This window comes from Cervus elaphus, chromosome 13 (genome assembly GCF_910594005.1).
Source record: "Cervus elaphus chromosome 13, mCerEla1.1, whole genome shotgun sequence".
Classification (NCBI taxonomy): Eukaryota; Metazoa; Chordata; class Mammalia; order Artiodactyla; family Cervidae; genus Cervus; species Cervus elaphus.
This window is the reverse complement of record NC_057827.1, coordinates 72,154,770-72,174,544: the sequence shown is the minus strand read 5'-3', so window position 1 is coordinate 72,174,544 and position 19,775 is coordinate 72,154,770. Positions and strand designations below refer to the sequence as shown.

The window sequence follows — 19,775 nt, the reverse complement described above, 5'->3', positions numbered from 1 at the left end:
TGATGCTGGGACAGATAGAAGGCAGGGGGAGAAGGAGATGACAGAATCAGATGGTTGGATGGCATCAGTTTGAACAAGCTCTGGGAGATGGTGAACGACAGGGAACTGCAGTCCATGGGGTCACAAAGAGTCAGACATGACTGAGCGACTGAACAGCAACAACAACCAATATTATTAAAAAGACAGAAGCAATATGGTCCATTTAGGACTCTCCTCATGAAATGGGATGGAGGATAGGGCTTTTCATAGACAGCAGTTTCCACTTCTGCCGATACACAGCTGAGATCCCTGGGCTGAGGGAGAGCTGACCTGCCCCAAAGCGGCAGTGTTGACATCTCAGGAAGGAGTGGACCAGGGTCACATGGACAGGTGGTCAGTCAGAGATGGGGACTCACACTGGTCTTTTCTGGCTCCAGGAGAGATAGCACCACTGATGGCAGCACTCACCACCCCCGGAAAACCCACCTAAAGTCCAGACACACGGTGACAGCCTTCATCCCCAGTCTACATGCTCACAGCCGGGATGCAGGTGCGAGGCCACAGCCTCAGGGCCACAGGGAGACGGGGGAGCTGAGCTCTGCTCTCCAGCACTGCTGACTCAGAGGACCTCAGGCTCAGTCCAGGACACGGAGACCCTGGGCTCGGGAAAGCTGCTCTCAGTGGGGTTTTCAAGGGAACCTGCTTCCTGAAGAGGGGCTTTCCTCTGACCATGCTGCCCTCACATTGCACGCCATTCACTCTGAAGGTTTACCTCCACGAACCATGCATGTCCTCTCACCACTGTGGTGGGGACTATGTTCCCTGAGCTCCCATCTCACGGCAGGGACACAGAGAGGAAGGAAGAAGCACTTGGAGGAGCAGGCAGTCTGTGCAGAATGACCAGGGCACCTGCCCAGCATGTTGGAGCACTGAGGAGCTCCCGGGTGCTGTCTCTCCTCAGGCCTCAGTAGCCTTGGGGTCTGCAGTGTCCACACGCAGGGTGGGGGTCCTGAGGTTCACAAGCTCCTGCAGACACTGAGTTGTGCACAGGGCAGTGTGGGACAGTCCCCTGGGCAAGTCAGCCATGCTGGGAAGACGGGCTTCTCAGCAGAAACGTCTACTTTGTCCACAAAGTTAATGCTCTGTGTAATTACTGTGAATAAACCATCTCTAGAGTGATTCTTGAGGGTATTTAAACTGTTCCAGATAAAAAAAATAGTCATAAAAGGTAAGGGAAATATAAATGCTTTGGGAATTCTGATAAACATTAAGTTGGACTCAACTCCATTTGAATTCAATGTGATTATTACTTGTAAATTTTGTCTCTAATGTTTGAATATGGAGTAAGAAAACATAAGCTAATCAGAAAAGAAAAAAAAACAAGAGTTTGTGTCTGACACCTAGGTGGTCCCCGAATGTGTGGTGGGCTTTTGTTGAGTGAAGGTAAACACCTCCATGAAGTTAAAGTCTCTTCCCAAAATCTGCCTTTGTTCCTTGACAGCATCATTTTTCCCGAACAACCCTCCCTCATCATTCCATTCCTCCATAAACAGCCTTCCTGGCAGGGGGAGGGGGACCACAGGAGGGGCTGAGTTCTCTGATTGAATAGTCAGCGTCCTCCTCACAGGGCGAGGTCCATAGACTGAACCCTCCTTTCACTACTTTCTGCTTTTTATGCAGAGGCCCCTCCCACATGCAAAGATCCACTCAGGTCACAGGCTGGAAACAAAGCACCAGGTCACTTAAATTCAGGCTCCTCCTCAGGCTTGAAGAGATTTCCAGGAGCGGTGACTCTCATCTGCTCGAAGATGAGCCCACTGTGGACCTTCCTCTTCGTGCTGTCAGCTCCCAGCGGTGAGTGTCTCTGGATCAGACATGGGCACGTGGGGAAGCTGCATCTGAGCCCGTGAGTCACCGTGCTTCTCTCTGTCCACAGGGGTCCTGTCCCAGGTGCAGCTGCAGGAGTCGGGACCCAGCCTGGTGAAGCCCTCACAGACCCTCTCCCTCACCTGCGCTGTCTCTGGATTCTCACTAACCAGCTATGCTGTAGGCTGGGTCCGCCAGGCTCCAGGGAAGGCGCTGGAGTGGGTTGGTGGAATAAGTAGTGGTGGAAGTACATACTATAAGCCAGCCCTGAAATCCCGGCTCAGCATCACCAGGGACACCTCCAAGAGCCAAGTCTCTCTGTCACTGAGCAGCGTGACACCTGAGGACACGGCCGTGTATTACTGTGCAAAGGACACAGTGAGGGGAAGTCAGAGAGAGCCCAGACAGAAACCTCCCTGCATGTGGGCCCAGGACCACCAGGGGGCGCTCAGGGCCACCACGTTCAGGACTGCGCCCAGGAGCAGGTGCCCTGGGGTTCTGGGAGAGAAAACTTCGAATCTGTGATTTTTCTTTTCCTGCCCCATTGCTTCCCTGGAAAACCTCTTTTGTGTCCTTAATTTTTCATTACTGTGTTTTATATTTCTTTCATAAAACTATGCATAGTTTGTATTTTCCCTTTAAGTATAGTTGTGTGTGTGTACATATACGTCTGTGTGGAATATGTACCAACACACACATGTAATCTAATACTCAGGAGCTGTGTGTTTTCTCTGCTTTATTTTTTTCTTCTCAAAGAGGCTCAGTACAACTCTGAGGTTCACCATCATTTTTCATGTGAGTCCAAAATTCTTGAAACTGGTGAATGACCCAAGAAGGCCCAGGAGATCTTTAAATATTACTTTTTGTTGTTTCTGTACATGTTCAGTGAAAAAACACACCCTCCTGCTTTCAGTCAATCTCCAGAAACACTGAATTCTGCAGAATGTGTTATAGACTCTAATGCCAGAATGTCCCATAGGAAAAGATCCTTGTTATTCATGGATTTCATATTTGCAAATTCACCCACTTGCTAATTTGCATTTATACATTTAGTTTTGGCATTTAGGAAACTTTGGGCAAGATGATGCCTATCTGATATAAACACAGCCCTTTCCTGATATCAGATGCACTAAATGTCACATATGTATTTGGCAAACTGCAAATTTTTTTCGTTTTTAGTGACCTCTTGTCCCTTTAAGGCTTAAATATTACCAGGTGGATGCTTCTTCCAACAAGAAAGCTTGAGACATAAAGAACAGAAGAAAATTTCCACATATTGCAACAAAATAGAACTTCTAGAACATTGTATTTTTATTCAGATCAGCCTTCAGGGTTATCCAGAAATAAGATCTCTCAGTAAAGCACTGAAACTTTACTGTCCAGATACATTATTATCCTCAACATTGAAGGGGAAATGGTGGTGGCAGCTTCATCCACATTAATATTAATGAATGCACTGCACAAATTAATTACACTAAAGCATTTACTGGCAGGTGAGTGGAGGTTAGTCTCATGTGAGGGTTAAGAACGGCACAGAGTTTTTACTGCTCTGCATTTATTGCTCCAAGGTCCTGGTCACACCTCCACCCTTGGCCCTTACCTTTTCTCTCCAGGAAAATAGGAGTATTTCAGGGACAAGCACAAGGGTAATGAAGAAGCAGTGTGAAGCGATGACCCAGCAAGGGTGGGGCCATCTCCCATTCAGGGCCCCTGCTCATTCGCCTCTCAGGGTCAGCACCCTGGGTTTTCCATGAATTTAATAGTTCTAGTTTAACCTTCCTCCCAATTCTCACACCATCTCGACATATCTAGCACAGGGAGGCTGATGCTGGTCCAGTTTCTTTCATCATATGGTCTCCCTACATGTCTTAGTGGTTTAAGTGTGCATCATACAGATAAATTGATACCTCATTTCATAAATTATGTCATTTATGTAAAAATAAAAAAGCACAATAGATAATATACATTTATCATGCCAAATCACATGATAATAAAGATATTTACCTGAATGCTTTCATTGATAGAAAGAAAAATGTTAGAGACTTCTGAATATAATTCCCATGCACACTGCTTATATAGAAATAAATGGTTGCCACGTGTTCACCTGGAAAACTTCACATAATAAAAACTAAGTTTCCCAAATGCTATCAACAAATGCTGTAGACACCTGCAGGTGTCCTGTGTAAGGTGCAGCTGCTGGAGTCTGGGGGAGGCTTGGTGCAGCCCTGGGCGGGGGCTGGGGGGGGAGTCTCTGAGACTCTCCTGTGTAGCCTCTGGATTCACCTTCAGTAGCTATGGCATGCACTGGGTTCGCCAGGCTCCAGGGAAGGGCCTGGACTGGGTCTTATATATTAATACTGGCGGTGGTAGTACATACTCTGCAGACTCTGTGAAGGGCCGATTCACCATCTCCAGAGACAACTCCAAGAGTACAGTGACTCTGCAAATGAACAGCCTGAGAGCTGAGGACATAACCATGTATTACTGTGCAAGAGACACAGTGAGGGGAAGTTAGTTAGTGTGAGCCCAGACAAAACCTCCTGTAGGGAGACAGGGGGGGCTGCAGGGGGCACTCAGGACCTGCCTGTACAGAAGCTTATACCAGCGACAGGTGCAGAGGGACTGGGAAGGGGCTTCCCTTGGAGACAAGGATTTCCTTCCTCTCCCATCTCCCAGCTGTTCCCAGGGACATTTCCTGCTATGACTTTTCTGCTCTGGTGTACACTTTCTGCAGACACTTTCTGCAGGCACTAATGTGAGAACATTCTGTTTGCAGATTGGACCTCTCCTACATCCAGCCCCTTCATTCAATGTACTCCTTGTCACAAATAGAATACCCCCTCTGACCTGAGATGTGCACACTGTCCCCTCATGGGCCCTTCCCCAGATCAGCACAGGGGAATGATCCCATGCGGTTATGATTAGTCCCCAGGATCTCTGTCCTCCTTGCAGCACAATCTCCTCTTGGTCCTCATCCACTCGGGTGGACACTAGTTCCAGCGATTGCCCTTCTGTGTTCATCCCTCGTTCTCATGGATGAGGAGGGAGTTCACCTGAAGATGACTCCTGTTTCCCCAAGAGGCAGGCAGGAGCACATGTCCAGAAATGGAACCTGTCCCAGCCCTGCTGGTCACATCTGGGTGGTCTCTGAAAGCAGTCCTGGGCTGTGAGCTATGACGTGTCTCTCTTCCTCAACACAAGAGTCCACGTGGATGATGGGAGCCAGATGACCGAGTCCTGACTCTGCCCACTCTCTGCTGTCTCCTAGTTTCCCTAAGACAGCCTCATAAATGCTGTCTGTCATCTACAGAAAATGAGGTTGTTTCCTGGTCACAAATTCAAGACGCACTGTAGTGAGTGTATAGGGACATGTATAAGTAGTGTGCATATCCTATAACTTATTGCATTTGCTAGTCCAAGAAGTTTTTATTAGGAATCCTTTGTTTCTTTTATGAAGATGATTTTGTTTGCAAACAAAGAAAATTTTATTTCTTCTTTTATGGTTTGAATGCCTTTTATTGTCTTGCTGCTGTTGTTGTTTTATCACTAAGTCGTGTCCAGCTCTTTGCCACCCCATGGACTGTAGCCCACCAGGCTCTTCTCTCCATGAAATTTCCCAGGCAAGAATACTGGAGTGGGTTGTCATTTCCTTCTCTAGGGATCTTCCCAACCTACTGATTGAACCAGCATCCCCTGCATTTGCGAGCAGATTCTCTTCACCACTGAGACCCCAGGGAGGCCCGCCTTTTACGTCTATTTCACACCTAAGTTACACCGGCAAGGACTTCTAGCCGTCTTTGAAGAGTTAGACTTGGCTGAGTGACTGAACAAACAAGCAAAGTCTCTTCAACAAATGGTGCAGAGAAAATTGGATAGCCACATCCAAAGTAGTTAAATCTGACCCTTAACATGGTATAGAAAGATCAACTCAAAAAGGACTAAAGATACAAATGTAACACCTGGATCTATAAAACTCTTAGAAAAATATATGGGAAGTTTCAAGATGCTGGGTTTTCAGTGATATTATAGAGATGAGGAGAAACGTGTAGGCAAAAACAGGAGAAATACAGGCCTGAGACTAAAAAGTACTGCACAGCCATGAGCACAAAATATAGAGTAAACACGAAACACAAACTACGAAATAGCAGAAACAGTCTGTAAACCTTTTGTCTAATAGGGGCTAATATCTTTAAAATATAAGGAACTCCTAAGAAATAGTAGTGGTAGCTAGAATAATTACTGATTTAAAATAAGTCGGGTTGAGAATTTAAATAGACATGTCTTTAAAGAAGAAAAACAAATGGTTGGTAAGCATTTGGAAAATGATGGATGTCAGTAACTCTCAGGAAAATGAAAATCAAAACCTCAAGAGGATATCACTTTAAACTTGTCAAGATGCCATCTTGAAAACAAAATCAGATAATGGTATCAAAAAACAGAAAACTACAGGCCAGCATCGCTGATGAACATAGACACAGAAAATCTTTAACAAAATACTAGCAAAAGGAATCCAACAACACATTAGAAGTATCATACATCATGATCATTGGGACTTATCCTAGAGAGTCAAGGATTTCTCAGTGTCTGTAAATCAATCAGGGTGACACACCACAACAAATTGAAGAATAAAAATCTTTTTTTTTTTTTTTCCGCTTGGAGAAACTTCTATTTCCTCCTTTTAGAAAAGGAGCTGAGAATAAACTTCCTGTGGCCGACTCGCCGCCGGAGTTTGGAGCGGCTCGGACACTTGACTAGGAGAAGGCAGCCTGCGCCCGATCCGGGAGAATCCAGCTGAGCCGGCGTGGAGAGGGATGCGGTGCCGCGGCTCTGGCGCCGGACCTACACCCCTTCCCCGGCGCAAGCTCCCGGACGGGCCCGCCTCGCCCGTCCGCGCCTCTCTCTCTCTCCCTCTCTCGGTCCCCGCCGAGCACCGCTCGCTTGCTCGCTGGTTTGCTCGGAGCCCCAGCGCTCTGCCCGAGATGAGTCACTACCAAAAATCTTATGATCATATGAAGAGATGCGCAAAAGGCTTTTGACAACATTCAACACCCATTCAATACCCATGGGCTTTCCTGGTGGCTCAGAGGGTAAAGCATCTGCCTGCAATGTGGGAGACCCGGGCTCGATCCCTGGGTAGGGAAGATCCCCTAGAGAAGGAAATGGCAAAACCCACTCCAGTACTCTTGCCTGGAAAATTCCATGGATGGGGGAGCCTTGTAAGTTACAGTCCATGGGATCACAAAGAGTCTCACACGACTGAGCAACTTCACTTCTCCACACCCATTTATGATAAAAATAAAACTCTTCAGAAGGTTAACATGGTGCGAACGTACCTAAATATAATAAAGGCCATAAACAGCAGACCCATAACAAGCATCAGCCCAAATGGGGAAAAACTGAAAGTGTTTTCTGTAAGATCAAGAACAAGACAAGGATGTCCACTCTCACCACTATTATTCAACATAGCTTGGAAGTCCTAGGCATGGCAATCAAAGAAGAAAAAGAAATTTTAAATAATCCAAATTGGAGAAGAAGTAAAATGGTCACTGTTTGCAGATGACATGATTCTATGCATACAAAATCCTAAAAGTGCTACCAGAAAACTATCAGATCTCATCAATTAATTTGGTAAAGTTGCAGGAAATAAAATTAATACACAGATCTTTGCATTCTTATACTCTGACAATGAAAGATCAGAAATAGCAATCAAGGAAACAATCCTATTTACCATAGCAACAAAAACAATAAAATGCCAGGAATAAACCTACCTAAGGAGGCGAAAGACCTGTACTCTGAAACCTGTAGAAGCTGATAAAACAACGGAAGATGTCGCAAACAGATGGGAAGGCACATCACATATCACAAGATCACGATCATGCGTGATGCATGACACAGCCGTGTGTCACTGCGCAAGGACCACAGAGAGGGGAAGTGAGCCTGAGCCCAGACACGAGCCACCCTGCGAGGAGAGAGACAGACGGGTCTGCAGGGCGAGCACAGAACACGCCAGGGAAGGCTCAGGGCTCACCAGTCCTGGGTTTCAACTCCAGCAGCAGGTGTAGGTGGAGGCTGAGGTGGGTTGCCCAAACAGAATTTGGGACTTCCTCTCCATCTGTTTCCCCTGGAAACTCTCTGGATTTATGATTCTTTACTTACCACTTACAAAATCACTGAATTAGAAGAAAAATGTGTGTGTGTAAAAGGAGAGTGTGAACATTCTTTTACGCACCAAGGCAGAGCATCTCTTAAGAAGGAAAAATTATTCTGCCAGTGGTCATAACAGTCAGAATCCTGAGCAAACTCAGAGAATCCTGGTGAATCTTCTCCAAGTAGATTCACTTCAGAGAATCAGTAGGATTCCATTATTAAGACACTCACTGTGATTCATTTCAAAACAAATATGGACATGGGGCCAGGATCAGTGACATATCAAACTTAATAGATTTTATATCTCAGTTAAAAGACCATTGTTGCTTGGAAGAAAAGCTATGACAAATCAGGACAGTGTACTAAAAGGCAGAGACATCACGTTGCCTACAAAGTTCTGTATAGTCAAAGCTATGGTTTTTCCAGTAGTCATGTACAGACGTAAGAGCTGGACCATAAAGAAGGCTGGGTGTCAAAAAATTGATGCTTTTGAACTGTGGTGCTGAAGAAGACTCTTAGAGTCCCTTGGACAGTAAGGGGATAAAACCAGACATTCCTAAAAGAAACAACCCTGAATATACATTGGAAAGACTAATGATGAAGTTGAAGCTCCAAGACTTTGCCCAACTGATGTGAAGCGCCGTCTCATTAGAATATATCCTGATGCTGGGAAACATTGAAGACAGGAGGAGAAGGGGATGACAGAGGATGAGGTGGTCGGATGGCATCACTGATTCAATGGACATGAGTTTGAGCAGGCTCCGGGAGATGGTGAGGGACAGGGAAGCCTGGCGTGCTGCCGTCCCTCGGGTGGCTAAGAGCTGTACACCACTGAGCATCTGAAAAGCATCTCACACTCCTCCCGTGTGAGATCACACTCGTCAGGCCCAGATCTGACGTGGATCCCTCTTTGCTGATCCAGTGTCTTCATTTCCAGGATCTGCTCTCACATCTCTCTTTATCTCTCTGTTTCCCTAAATGGAAGACAATGTTTCCTGGGGTCTGAATCTGATGTCTCATGCCCTTTACCTGCAGCTCAAGTCTGGTTCAGGATGTGGCTCCTCGGGTTCCTGGCAAGTCCTATGAGACTTTCTTACTCACCTGTGACCAGGATCCCTGGTCTTTGCTATGTATAGACTTACTGGGAAATGCGGATGGGCATTAGTAGCCCAGAGGATAATGATTATCTGCTCAGGATAAGATGTAGATGTAGAACTTGTATCTTGGTCTTCTCGAACTGTCCTGAAATGGAACAACAATTGTGGTCTAAACCATACATGCTTCAGGAAATGTTCCCAGACAACTAGAATATCTGCTAGAACATGAGGAAAATGGGTCACAGTGTAGGAGTCACTCATTGACCCTGATGTCAGCCACAGTTTATGTCAGAGTCAACACATCAGTTTATTTTAAGACAAAAACCAGTGTGGGCTTAACTCACATCCAGGTGTCGTTGTGTTGAGGGACACATTCTTATACCCTGTCCATTCAGGTTATTTAATAACTTTTCAGGAGCCTTCTGATCTGCATTGGCTCACCCCATGAGAGAGAGCTGAAGTGTTTAAAGTGCAGCACAGAACACAAACACTCAGCATACAAACTGGCAGCAAAGACCAGCTCCAAGTGCACTTGTGTCATCAGCTATGAGAGGTCCATGAAAACCAAGAGAGGAGGGCCCCAGTGGGCGGTTACTGTCCAGCACCTGCACACAGTGCCAAATGTGTAGCATCTCTGCCAAGGCAGGACGGCCTCCCACGCACAGTAGGTTCTGATCAAGTAGGTATGAAATGGCCTCAGAGAGTCAGGAAAGAGACAGCTCAGGTTTTTATTGTGGTTGCGGTGTAAGTACTGAGAAGTGTCCCTGTGTGTGGGCAGGGGACTGTGTGGATTGAGTCTCCCAAGAGAGTTCAATAACAGAGCTTCCAGACTTTCTTATCAGTGCATCAAGCTATGAGACTGAAGTGGAGGAAGAAGGCTGGAGGCTGGAGAGCTGTCAGCAGTCAAACATCAAAGCTGGAGTTGCATTCATTTTTACACCTGATGGTTCTGATTGTAAAGAACAAGATGGAGCTCAGGGTCATTTAGGGTGGACAGTAACCAAGGAGCTATAGAAAAAGTAAAGAATGATTATAATTAGCAAATAAGGACAGCACAGGAATTATAAAAGGGTCTTATTCTGACACCTTGGGTGGAAGCTGTCCTTTCTCTGAGATCCTCCTCTGGTCTGAAGGTCTTGAGTCAGTTGTCTCCTTCTAAGGAGTTCTAGTTTCCAGAGGATTTCTGAGGATCCTGAGTTAGAGATCCTAGTTTTGAGAAGCCCTCGAAGGTGGGGAAGTCTGAGTTGCTGCTTTAGTTGTGAAGTGTGAACCCAGAGACTGACTCTGAAATTCCCCTGGTAAATTTCCTTTAACACACAGGATAAGCTCTCGTCAATGTAGTTCAAAGGCAGATTTCCTTGATATTTGTTTCAGTAGATACTCCTCCTGGGCACAGATGCTGAGAAGCTTGTTTAGCACTATGTGTGGAGAGGCAGCCGGAACCTGCTAGTGGCAGGAGAGTGTGTAACGCACGACTCGTGGCAGAGTTCATGCATGTCGGCGGGGCCGGACCATGCAGTGCCGGCGTGTTTGCTTGAACCTGAGTCTGGGTACTTGTGTGAGGGCTTCTGGGTGAGATTAACATTTCAGTTGGTAGAATGAGCAAAGCAGATGGCCCTCCCTCATAAGAGTCAGCCAGGCTTAGTCAGTCAAAGGCCTGAATGGAACAGAACATTGACACCCTGATCTAACAGAGGATTCTTCCTGCTGAAGGCCCCTGGGCTGGGGTATTTTCATCTGCATGTCCTGCCTCTCAGACTGAAACACCAGTTCTTCTTGGGTCTCAGCCTGTCTGCCTTGGCCTGGAACTAAACCACCAGCTCCCCTGGTCTCCAGCTTGGGACCCTCCTTGTGGATTTGGGGAGCTGCCCCTCAGACGCAGCCTGGGCGCCATGTTTCATTTGCCTGGAAAACAGGGTGTCTCCATCTCCTCCCGCAGCTCTGCGCCTGGGCCAGGGGAGCAGCTCCCTCACTGGTGCCTCTGGTGCTGAGGAACGTGCTAGGGGCTGACTGCGAGAGGTCTAAGGCAACTAGACATGCAGCTGAGGGAGGGAGTACTTCCAGAACACGACTCTGCTTGCTGTGCTTCTTCCTCACTTCCAGCTTCCTGGGAAGGTGATGGGGCTTGCGGGCTAGATCACCTTGCTGGGAACCACACGTAGCCCAGCCCCCAGGTCAGCAGATGGTCACCCCAGGGACCCTCCAGACTCAGGTGTGTTGACATCTGGTCTCTGAGACTGAGGATACAGCTGGGCATCCTGCTATGCAAGGAACACAAAGTGGCCCAGAGTTAGACAAAGACCCTGACCTCCCTCTACTAGGAGTCCCTGAGAGGGCTGGACAGAGAGATGCTGGGAAGTCACGGGGCACAGGCCCGGCCCTGCTGAGGGAGGGCAGAAGCCCCTGTGAAGGGCCACAGTGCCTCCCTCCTCAGTGTCCCCTGAACCTTCTTCCTGTCTGCTCTTTTCTGTCCTCACACCGCAGCGTGGGGCTGCTCTTGTGTCCACAGCCCCTGGACTCGGGAGCAGCAGGCTGAGGAGGCTGTGAGCTGGGATTGGAGCCGACCCTGTGCTGAGTGATGGCCTCTGTCAGCCCAGTCTCCTTCTCACACAGACTCTGTCTCAGCCCCTGTCATTCTCCTCATCCTGCAGCTTCCTGGACAGGCTGCAGACCGTGACAGGTGACGACTGACTCTTCTTCCGGAAATCGTGGCTGTGTCTGTCCCGAGTCAGCTTGCCTCCTGGCTGTGTGACCACGCCCTCGGTATTCCTCCACTGATTCATCAGTGCCTTCAGAGTGCACTTACTGACTGCCTTCTCTGTGCCGTGCATCTTCTCACAATCAGGAAAATAACAAGGATGCGAAAGGGTGAGGAGGCCTCAGCAAGGAGACCAGGGTTCCCAAGCAACAGGAGGAAATAAACTGCAAGGGGCAGACCTTTTTTTCCCTTCTCTACACAAGATTAAAGGAGCTCCCTTTTAAATCTGTGTTGCCATGATGACACTTGGTTCCACCTAAATTTCACGTTTTCTCAAAACTTGAGCTGCTAATTGCTCAGCAAACAAATACGGTTTTTCTCATGGAAATGTTTTTCTTAAGCTATGTTAATGAAACTATGTATTTGCTTGGAGATCTGCCTTTCTTCAAGACTCAAGTCAATGGCTTTATGGCCTGAGGTGACTCCCCTTGTTGTGAGAGAGGAGCCTGGTGCAACTCTCTCAGCCTTGAGGACTTTCCTTTATCTATGATTAGCAGCTTGCTAACAGGTATGTACTGCCTTGCTAACAAGGGGGCACTCTTTCTGTCCCCTTCTGATGTCTATGTCAGAATCTTTCTCTATCCCTCTACATCTTAATAAAATTTTGCTACACAAAAGCTCTGAGTGATCAAGCTTTGTCTCTGGCCCCTGATCAAAATCCTCTCCTCCTGAGACCACAAATACCAGATCCATTTACAGCTCATGGCAGTAAACTTTCAGACACATACACCTAGCTACAGCAACAAAATTCTTGTGAAAATGGGAGAGACATGATAAAAAGTATTAAATTCAACAAACAGAATGTGTCTTGTACCTACCCTGGAATATCATTCAGTCTTCGAAAGAGTTAAATGTGACATATGTGACTCCAAGGATGACAAGTGACCAAGTAACAACTGTTAGACAACTCGGCTGCTAGGGGAACAGGGTTGTGTGGTCCATTTCTATGAGGATTCTAAAACAATACAATTCATAGAGAGAGTCGTATCTGATACACACTGTTCACATGTAATTCATAAAATTGTAGCATCCCCCTTTATGGTTGCCCACTTTTTGAGACATGTGTGCCGAACCACTTACCCTGTTGTTGAACTCACATCCTGGTCTCCCTCTCAGCTCAGCGATAAGAGGTGCAGCTGTTTCTCTCAGGTTGATTTTCTCCTCCCGTTTGAGCTCTTAGGCCCGTCACTCAGCTCACATCCCTTTCTCTGGAAATCAGATCCCAGATTTCCTTTCTCCCAGGCCTGTCAGGTGGACACCAGCATCTCAGGTTCTAAGTAGACTTTGCTCTGAATAGAGTCAGGTCACCTTGGACACACATCTCAGAATGTCTGAAGGCCCAGAGATAAGCTCCTGGGATGGGCTACCCACTCCAGTGTTCTAGGGCTTCCCTGGGGGCTCAGCTGGTAAAGAATCCGCCTGCAATGGAGACCTGGGTTCGATCCCTGGATTGGGAAGATACCCTGGAGAAGGGAAAGGCTACCCACTCCAGTGTTCTAGCCTGGAGATTTCCATGGACTGTATAGTCCATGAGGTCGCAAAGAGTCAGACACACTGAGCAACTTTTACATTCACTTTCATTCTTGGGAGAAGATGTCTCCAGGCCCCAGAGCTTCTGTGGATCAAGAAACCTGAGAATCCCTCCTGAATGGCCCTTCTGTGGGAGGGGGCTGTACTGCTCCGGGAGAAGCTAGAAGTAACAGGGACAAGTGTGTCTAAAGCCTTGTGTGCGGTGCATGGCCTGACCCAGTCTCACAGAAGCGGGAACTCACCTGGCCTTACCTGTTGGCTGAGCTGGACTGAGATGGAAGGCAGCACCTGCTCTGCAACCTGCAGGACCCAATGGACCTGAGCCAGGCTGTGCGGAGGATGATCTTTTATTTATTATTTTCATATCAGTGTTGATGTCAAAACATAATTTTAAAAGAAATAATGTTTATAAAATATGGCACAATTTAGAGTGCGTGGAATGATTCCTGGGTGTAAGAACGTCTTCAAATATAATATTGATTCATTGTAAAAGCTACAAATGATCCATGGAATTGAAACAATGGGATCTACACTTCTAGTTCAGCAATGATTCTTATACTTCGAAAGTTGGGCCCATTGTTTGATCATGATCAACTTCACATATGAACTGCTCTCCCATCACAGACTTATGCCACGTGGGTTCAAGAACTGTGCACAAGGACCCAGAAGGATCACAGGGGGACTGACCTTGGCTTCTCCAAACTTATAAGGACAGGGTTCTCCCCTACATGCAAATTCATGTTCAAGCTCAGGGGTCAAACCCAGCCCTGGGCTGTGGGAGCTCACAGCTCGCTCCTCACATAGGGCTGAGGTCTCAGGGAAGGCAGAGCTGTGGTGTAAAAGAAGGCAGGCTGTGGGGTCTTCTCCTCTGCCTGGTGACAACTGCCCAAGGTGAGGGTCTCAGGTGCAGACACAGGTCTGTGGGGATGGCTATGGCAGCAGGTGACTGACTAGGACTGACTCTCCTTGCCCCCAGGGGTCCTGTCCCAGGTGCAGTTGCAGGAGTCGGGCCCAGGCCTAGTGAAGCCCTCACTGACCCCCTCCCTCGCCTGTGCCATCTCTGGTTACTCCGTCACCCATGGTTACTACTGGAGTTGGATTCAGCAGCCCCCACAGAAGGGATGAGAGTGGATGGGAGCCTTCAGTTCAGGTGGCAGCACTTACTACAGCCCATCCCTCTAGAGACGCACCTCTATCTCCAGGGACACGTCCAAGAACAAGTTCTTCCTAAAGCTGAGCTCTCTGACCTCGGAGGACACGGCCATGAATTACTGTGCAAGAGACACAGTGAGGGGAAGTCAGTGTGAGCCCAGACACAAACCTCTCTGCAGGGGGCTCCATGACCACGTGGGGGTGCTCAGTTCAGTTCAGTTCAATCTCTCAGTCATATCCAACTCTTTGCGACCCCATGGACTGCAGCACGCCAGGCTTCCCTGTCCATCACCAACTCCCAGAGCTACTCAAACTCATGTCCACTGAGTTGGTGAAGCCATCCAACCATCTCCTCTTCTATAGTCCCCTTCTCCTCCTTCCTCCAATCTTTCCCAGCATTAGGGTCTTTTCCAATGAGTCCGTTCTTCGCATCAGGTGGCCAAAGTATTGGAGTTTCAGCTTCAGCATCAGTCTTTCCAATGAATATTCAGGACTGATCTCCTTTAGGATGGACTGGTTGGGTCTCCTTGCTGTCCAAGGGACTCTCAAGAGTCTTCTCCAACACCACAGTTCAAAAGTATCAATTCTTTGGCACTCACCTTTCTTATAGTCCAACTCTCACATACATAAATGACTAATGGAAAAACCATAGCTTTGACTAGGTGGATGTTTGTTGGCAAAGTAATGTCTCTGCTTTTTAATATGCTATCTAGGTTGGTCATAAGTTTTCCTCCAAGGAGCAAGCGCCGTCAGAACCCACCAAGTACAGTACTGAGCCCAGGAACAGGTGCAGAGGGGCTGGAGGAGTTTGTGGTTAGAATCCCTGGATTCTTTGCCTGCCCTTCAGCTCTACTAGAGACCCTCTATTCTAGCCTTTGATTGCTGTGGTCTATATTGCTTTCAGAAAATATTAGTTATAGTCAGGAACTGCTGTTGCTTGTTTTTTTTTTTTTAAATTATTGAAGACACTCTAGCAACACATAATTGTCAAGTTAGTCTGACGTTCTTGACACTGGTTATTGTCCTCAGAACACCCAGGTGATTGTAATATTGAGTAATTTATTCCTTTTTTAGATATATAAGGAAGAGCCACCTCTCCAGCTTTCTGTCAAAGGGCACAAAGAGACTGAGTCCATCAGTTTTCAGTGTAATAGATTCTGATGACAGAAAGCCCAATACTGCACATGCATTGACCTCATTAATCATGAATTACATATTTGTACATTCACATACTTCGTAAAATTTACCTGCATCACCAACGAAAAGTGCTGTTTCCTTCACAGTCATCCAGGGCCATTTACAAGGCCTCAGTGCTTGACACCAGGCACACATGCAATCCCACTGAGCTCAGTCAAGACTCTTCTGTGTTTTCCCACCCCCGTCATGTAAGTGAGTCTCTTTTCTGTACAATTTAGGGCCATAGTTTTCACGTTTTGTCCCAACGTTTGACAGTTTCCTTGCTTAAAGTTGCTCATGTGTAGTCTAAAGTACAGACTCATGTCATTAAGCATCAAATGCTCTGAGGTGACTTAAGTATAAAATGTCTATGATAGATAAGATCGTTCAGGTATGAATTATACTCCTGGAGATGTGAGCTTGATAATCACACTTCAAATATAAGTACTATTTATTTTTAAAAAATGTGAATCTCACTTTTGGTATTTGAGGCATCCTTGGAAGCTCAGCTCAGCTCCAAATACAGATGGTAAAATGGAGATTTATGCCCAAAACGGTGGTGAGGTTGACTGGATGAAAAAGGACTATGAGGAGCCTTCAAGTTCAGGAGGATTCTTGCAAGTCTCTAGAGGATTCTTGATAAAGGCAGGACAGTGTGATCATATTTTACCTGGGAGATAACAGGTTTAATAAAATGGGTCAAATATTGACTGTGATCAAAGTTCAAGGGTAAAAATTCTCACTAACTTGATTAAGCAGGTTTCATAGTAAAGCCAGGCAAAACTGGACACAGAAATCCACAGTCAAGACATAGTTAAGAAAAGCATTTCAGGAAGCCTGACTAAAGTATTGTCAAGTGGTCCTGGTCATCTTCAGAGTCAGAGTTCTTATCTTCGCTGCCATAATTCTCTGAAAGTCACAGGTTTCCCCAAAACAACATGAAATCCTTCTGGTCATTCCCCTTCTTCCGGGCATCTCTCAGTTTGGAGTATCTCCTGGCTCTGAAGAAGGTGGAGCCATGGGGTGACATCTGTGAAGTGAGTGTCCTATTGTTTCTCCTTCCCACGTGTCTGTCCCAGATGCTGGTGCAGGAGTCGGGCCCAGGACTATTGAAGACTCCCTCTTCACCAGCCCTGTCTCTGGTTCTGCATCACACACAGTGCTGACTGTTGGGGCAGGATCCACCATTCCCCAAGGAGAGGTCTGTGGAGTATAAGGCGCTTTGTTTCTGGGATTAGTGCTGTGTACATCCTGTCTTTCCCAAAATGCCTCTCCATCTCCAGAGACACATCAGAGAACCAGCTTTCCGTGCAGATCACCTCCGTGATATCTGAGGACATAGGCATGTGTTACTGAGCTGCACACAGTGAGGGGAAGCCCATGTGAGCCCAGACAGACACCTCCCTCCTAGTGAACCGAGTGTGCCCACCGCAGAGTGGACACAGAACCAGCTTGGAGGTGCTCCATATCCTCAGAAAATATTGCGGATCACCAGGAAAACCAGGGAACTAATTTCTGAGAAGGATCAGCAGAAGATATAAAGATCTCTTTCAGAAGCTGTGGATTCTCCACTGGAGAGCTGCCACCCCTGGGAGCGTCATCCACCATCATTCCAGGGAAATTTCTTGTATTTGAATTTGACACTTTCCCTCCTGGATTCAGGCATGTCTGTTTTTCCCCAACTATCAGAGTGCCAGCTGCACAGAAATACTTGTTCATACCATCTTGCTTTTATCTTATTTTTAAAATGTGCTTATTTTTGGCCATGCTGGGTCTTCGTTGCTGTGCATGGCTTTCTCTAGCTATGGGAGCAGGAGCTTCTCATTGCAATGGCTTCTATTGTTGAGGAGCAGAGGCTGTACGGTGCATGGTCTCTGTAGTTGTGGCACAGGGGCTTAGCTGCTCTGTGGCTTGTGAAATCTTCCCAGGCCAGGGATCGAACCCATGTACCCTGCATTGGTAGGCACTGGACCACCAAGGAAGCATGACATCTTGTTTATAAATTTAGGTTACCACATAAGTTTTTAGTTGGCTAGTATCTAATAAGACAGCTTCCCTGGTGGCTCAGTGGTAAAGAATCCGTCTGCTAATGCAGGAGATGTAGGTTCGATCCCTAGGCCTGGAAGATCCCCTGGAGAAGGAAATGGCAACCCACTAAACTCTTCTTGCATGGGAAATCCCATGGACAGAGGCATCTAGCAGTCGCAAAGAGTTGGAAGCAACTTAGCAAATGAACAACAACAACATTTAATAAGAGAAGTTTATAAACTTGTATATAAACTATACAACTTATAAACGTGTTATGGCATAAATGGGTTTTCTTTTGAACTTCAGACCTACTCTCAGAAAGATATGCACACCCTATTAATCTGAAGAGTCCAATCAGACCCACTCTCAGAAAGATCTGCACACCCTATTAATCTGAAGAGTCCAATCAGACCCACTCTCAGAAAGATCTACACACCCTATTAATCTGAAGAGTCCAATCTAGTCCTGTTTCTAGGAACACCTGTCCCTTGAATTGCTGTTGTTGTTCAGTCAACCAGTTCAAATATTAATTTATTATAATAGCTCTGAATTATCCATGAAAATAAAGCAATGGGATCTACACATCTAGTATAGCAACGGTTCTTATTCTCAGAAAGTTGGGCCCATCCTTTGATCACGATCAACTTCACTAACGAAGTGCTCTCCCATCCCAGACCTTTACCACGTGGGTTCGAGAGAAGTGCACTGTGCACACAACCAGGAAAGATCACCGGGAGACTGACCTCGGCTTCTCTCCACTTATGAAGACAGGGCTCACCCACATGCAAATTCATCTTCAAGCTCCAGGGTAAAATCCACCCCTCGTCTGTGGAAGCTCACAGCTCTCTCCTCACACAGGGCTGAGGTCGCAGGGAAGGCAGAGCTGTGCGCTAGAAGAAGATGAGGCTGGGGGTTCTTCTCCTCTGCCTGCTGACAGCCCTACAAGCAGAGGGTCTCAGGTGTCAGACAGAGGTCTGTGGGGATGGTTGTGACTGCAGGTGACTTATAGGGACTGATTCTCCTTGTCCCCAGGGGTCCTGTCCCAGGTGCAGCTGCAGGAGTCGGGACCCAGCCTGGTGAAGCCGTCACAGACCCTCTCCCTCACCTGCGCCGACTCTGGTTACTCCATCACCAGTGGTTATGGTTGGAACTGGATCCGCCAGGCCCCAGGGAAGGGGCTAGTGTGGATGGGTTGCATAAACTATGATGGTAACACTTACTACAGCCCCTCCATCAAGAGCCGCACCTCCATCTCCAGGGACACGTCCAAGAACCAGTTCTCCCTGCAACTGAGCTCTGTGACCACCGAGGACACGGCCGTGTATTACTGTGCAAGAGACACAGTGAGTGGAAGTCAGTGTGAGCCCAGACCAAAACCTCCTGCAGGGGGACAGGAGGGGCTGTAGGGGAGCTCAGGGTCCACCAGGGGGCGCTCAGGACCACGAGCACAGGGTCGCCCAAGGAGCAGGCACTGAGGAAGAGCCAACAATCTAGGAGTGTTTCTTGTTCCTTCACAGCAAAATTCTGCACAGAAAGTCCTGTGTTTTCTTTGTTTGTCACCCCCTGGCTTCTCTCAGTTCACAGTGGGCAATGTAGAATAAGAATTAAATTCAATCATTTAATGTAATTGTGACATGCATATAAAATTTTATTCACAATTTTGAACTATGCAATCCACTATCCCTTAATATACTCACACTCTTCTGTTACTGCCACCATATTCAGCTGTAAAGTCCTTTCTTCTTGAAAAGGAACTTCCTATTGTCCATGTGGTCACTTCCAGCTTCTCCCTCCCCAACGACTCAGGAACCCATCCGTCTTCTTTCTCTCTCTGCATATTTGCTTCTTTGGGATATTTCATGTAATTAGAAAGATATGCTCTGTGTCCTTTTGTTCTGCCTCTTTCAATTAACATAACTTTTAAGGTTATCCTTGCTATAGTATGTGTCAGTTCTCTGTTCCCTTTATGAACATATCACATTGCTTATCCATTCATCAGTAGAACTACTTTAGTGTCTGTCATCTATTTGGCTACTGTGAAT

General features: G+C 46.9%; 1 gene segment (V, D, J or C); it reads left to right on the top strand.

Annotated features, from left to right (window-relative positions):
* The first annotated feature begins 1,733 nt into the window (after positions 1-1,733).
* Positions 1,734-18,915, top strand: LOC122706453. The segment is given in 3 exon segments: positions 1,734-1,833; positions 1,916-2,233; positions 18,869-18,915. Coding segments are annotated over 3 exon segments (411 nt in total).
* Positions 18,916-19,775: the final 860 nt, after the last annotated feature.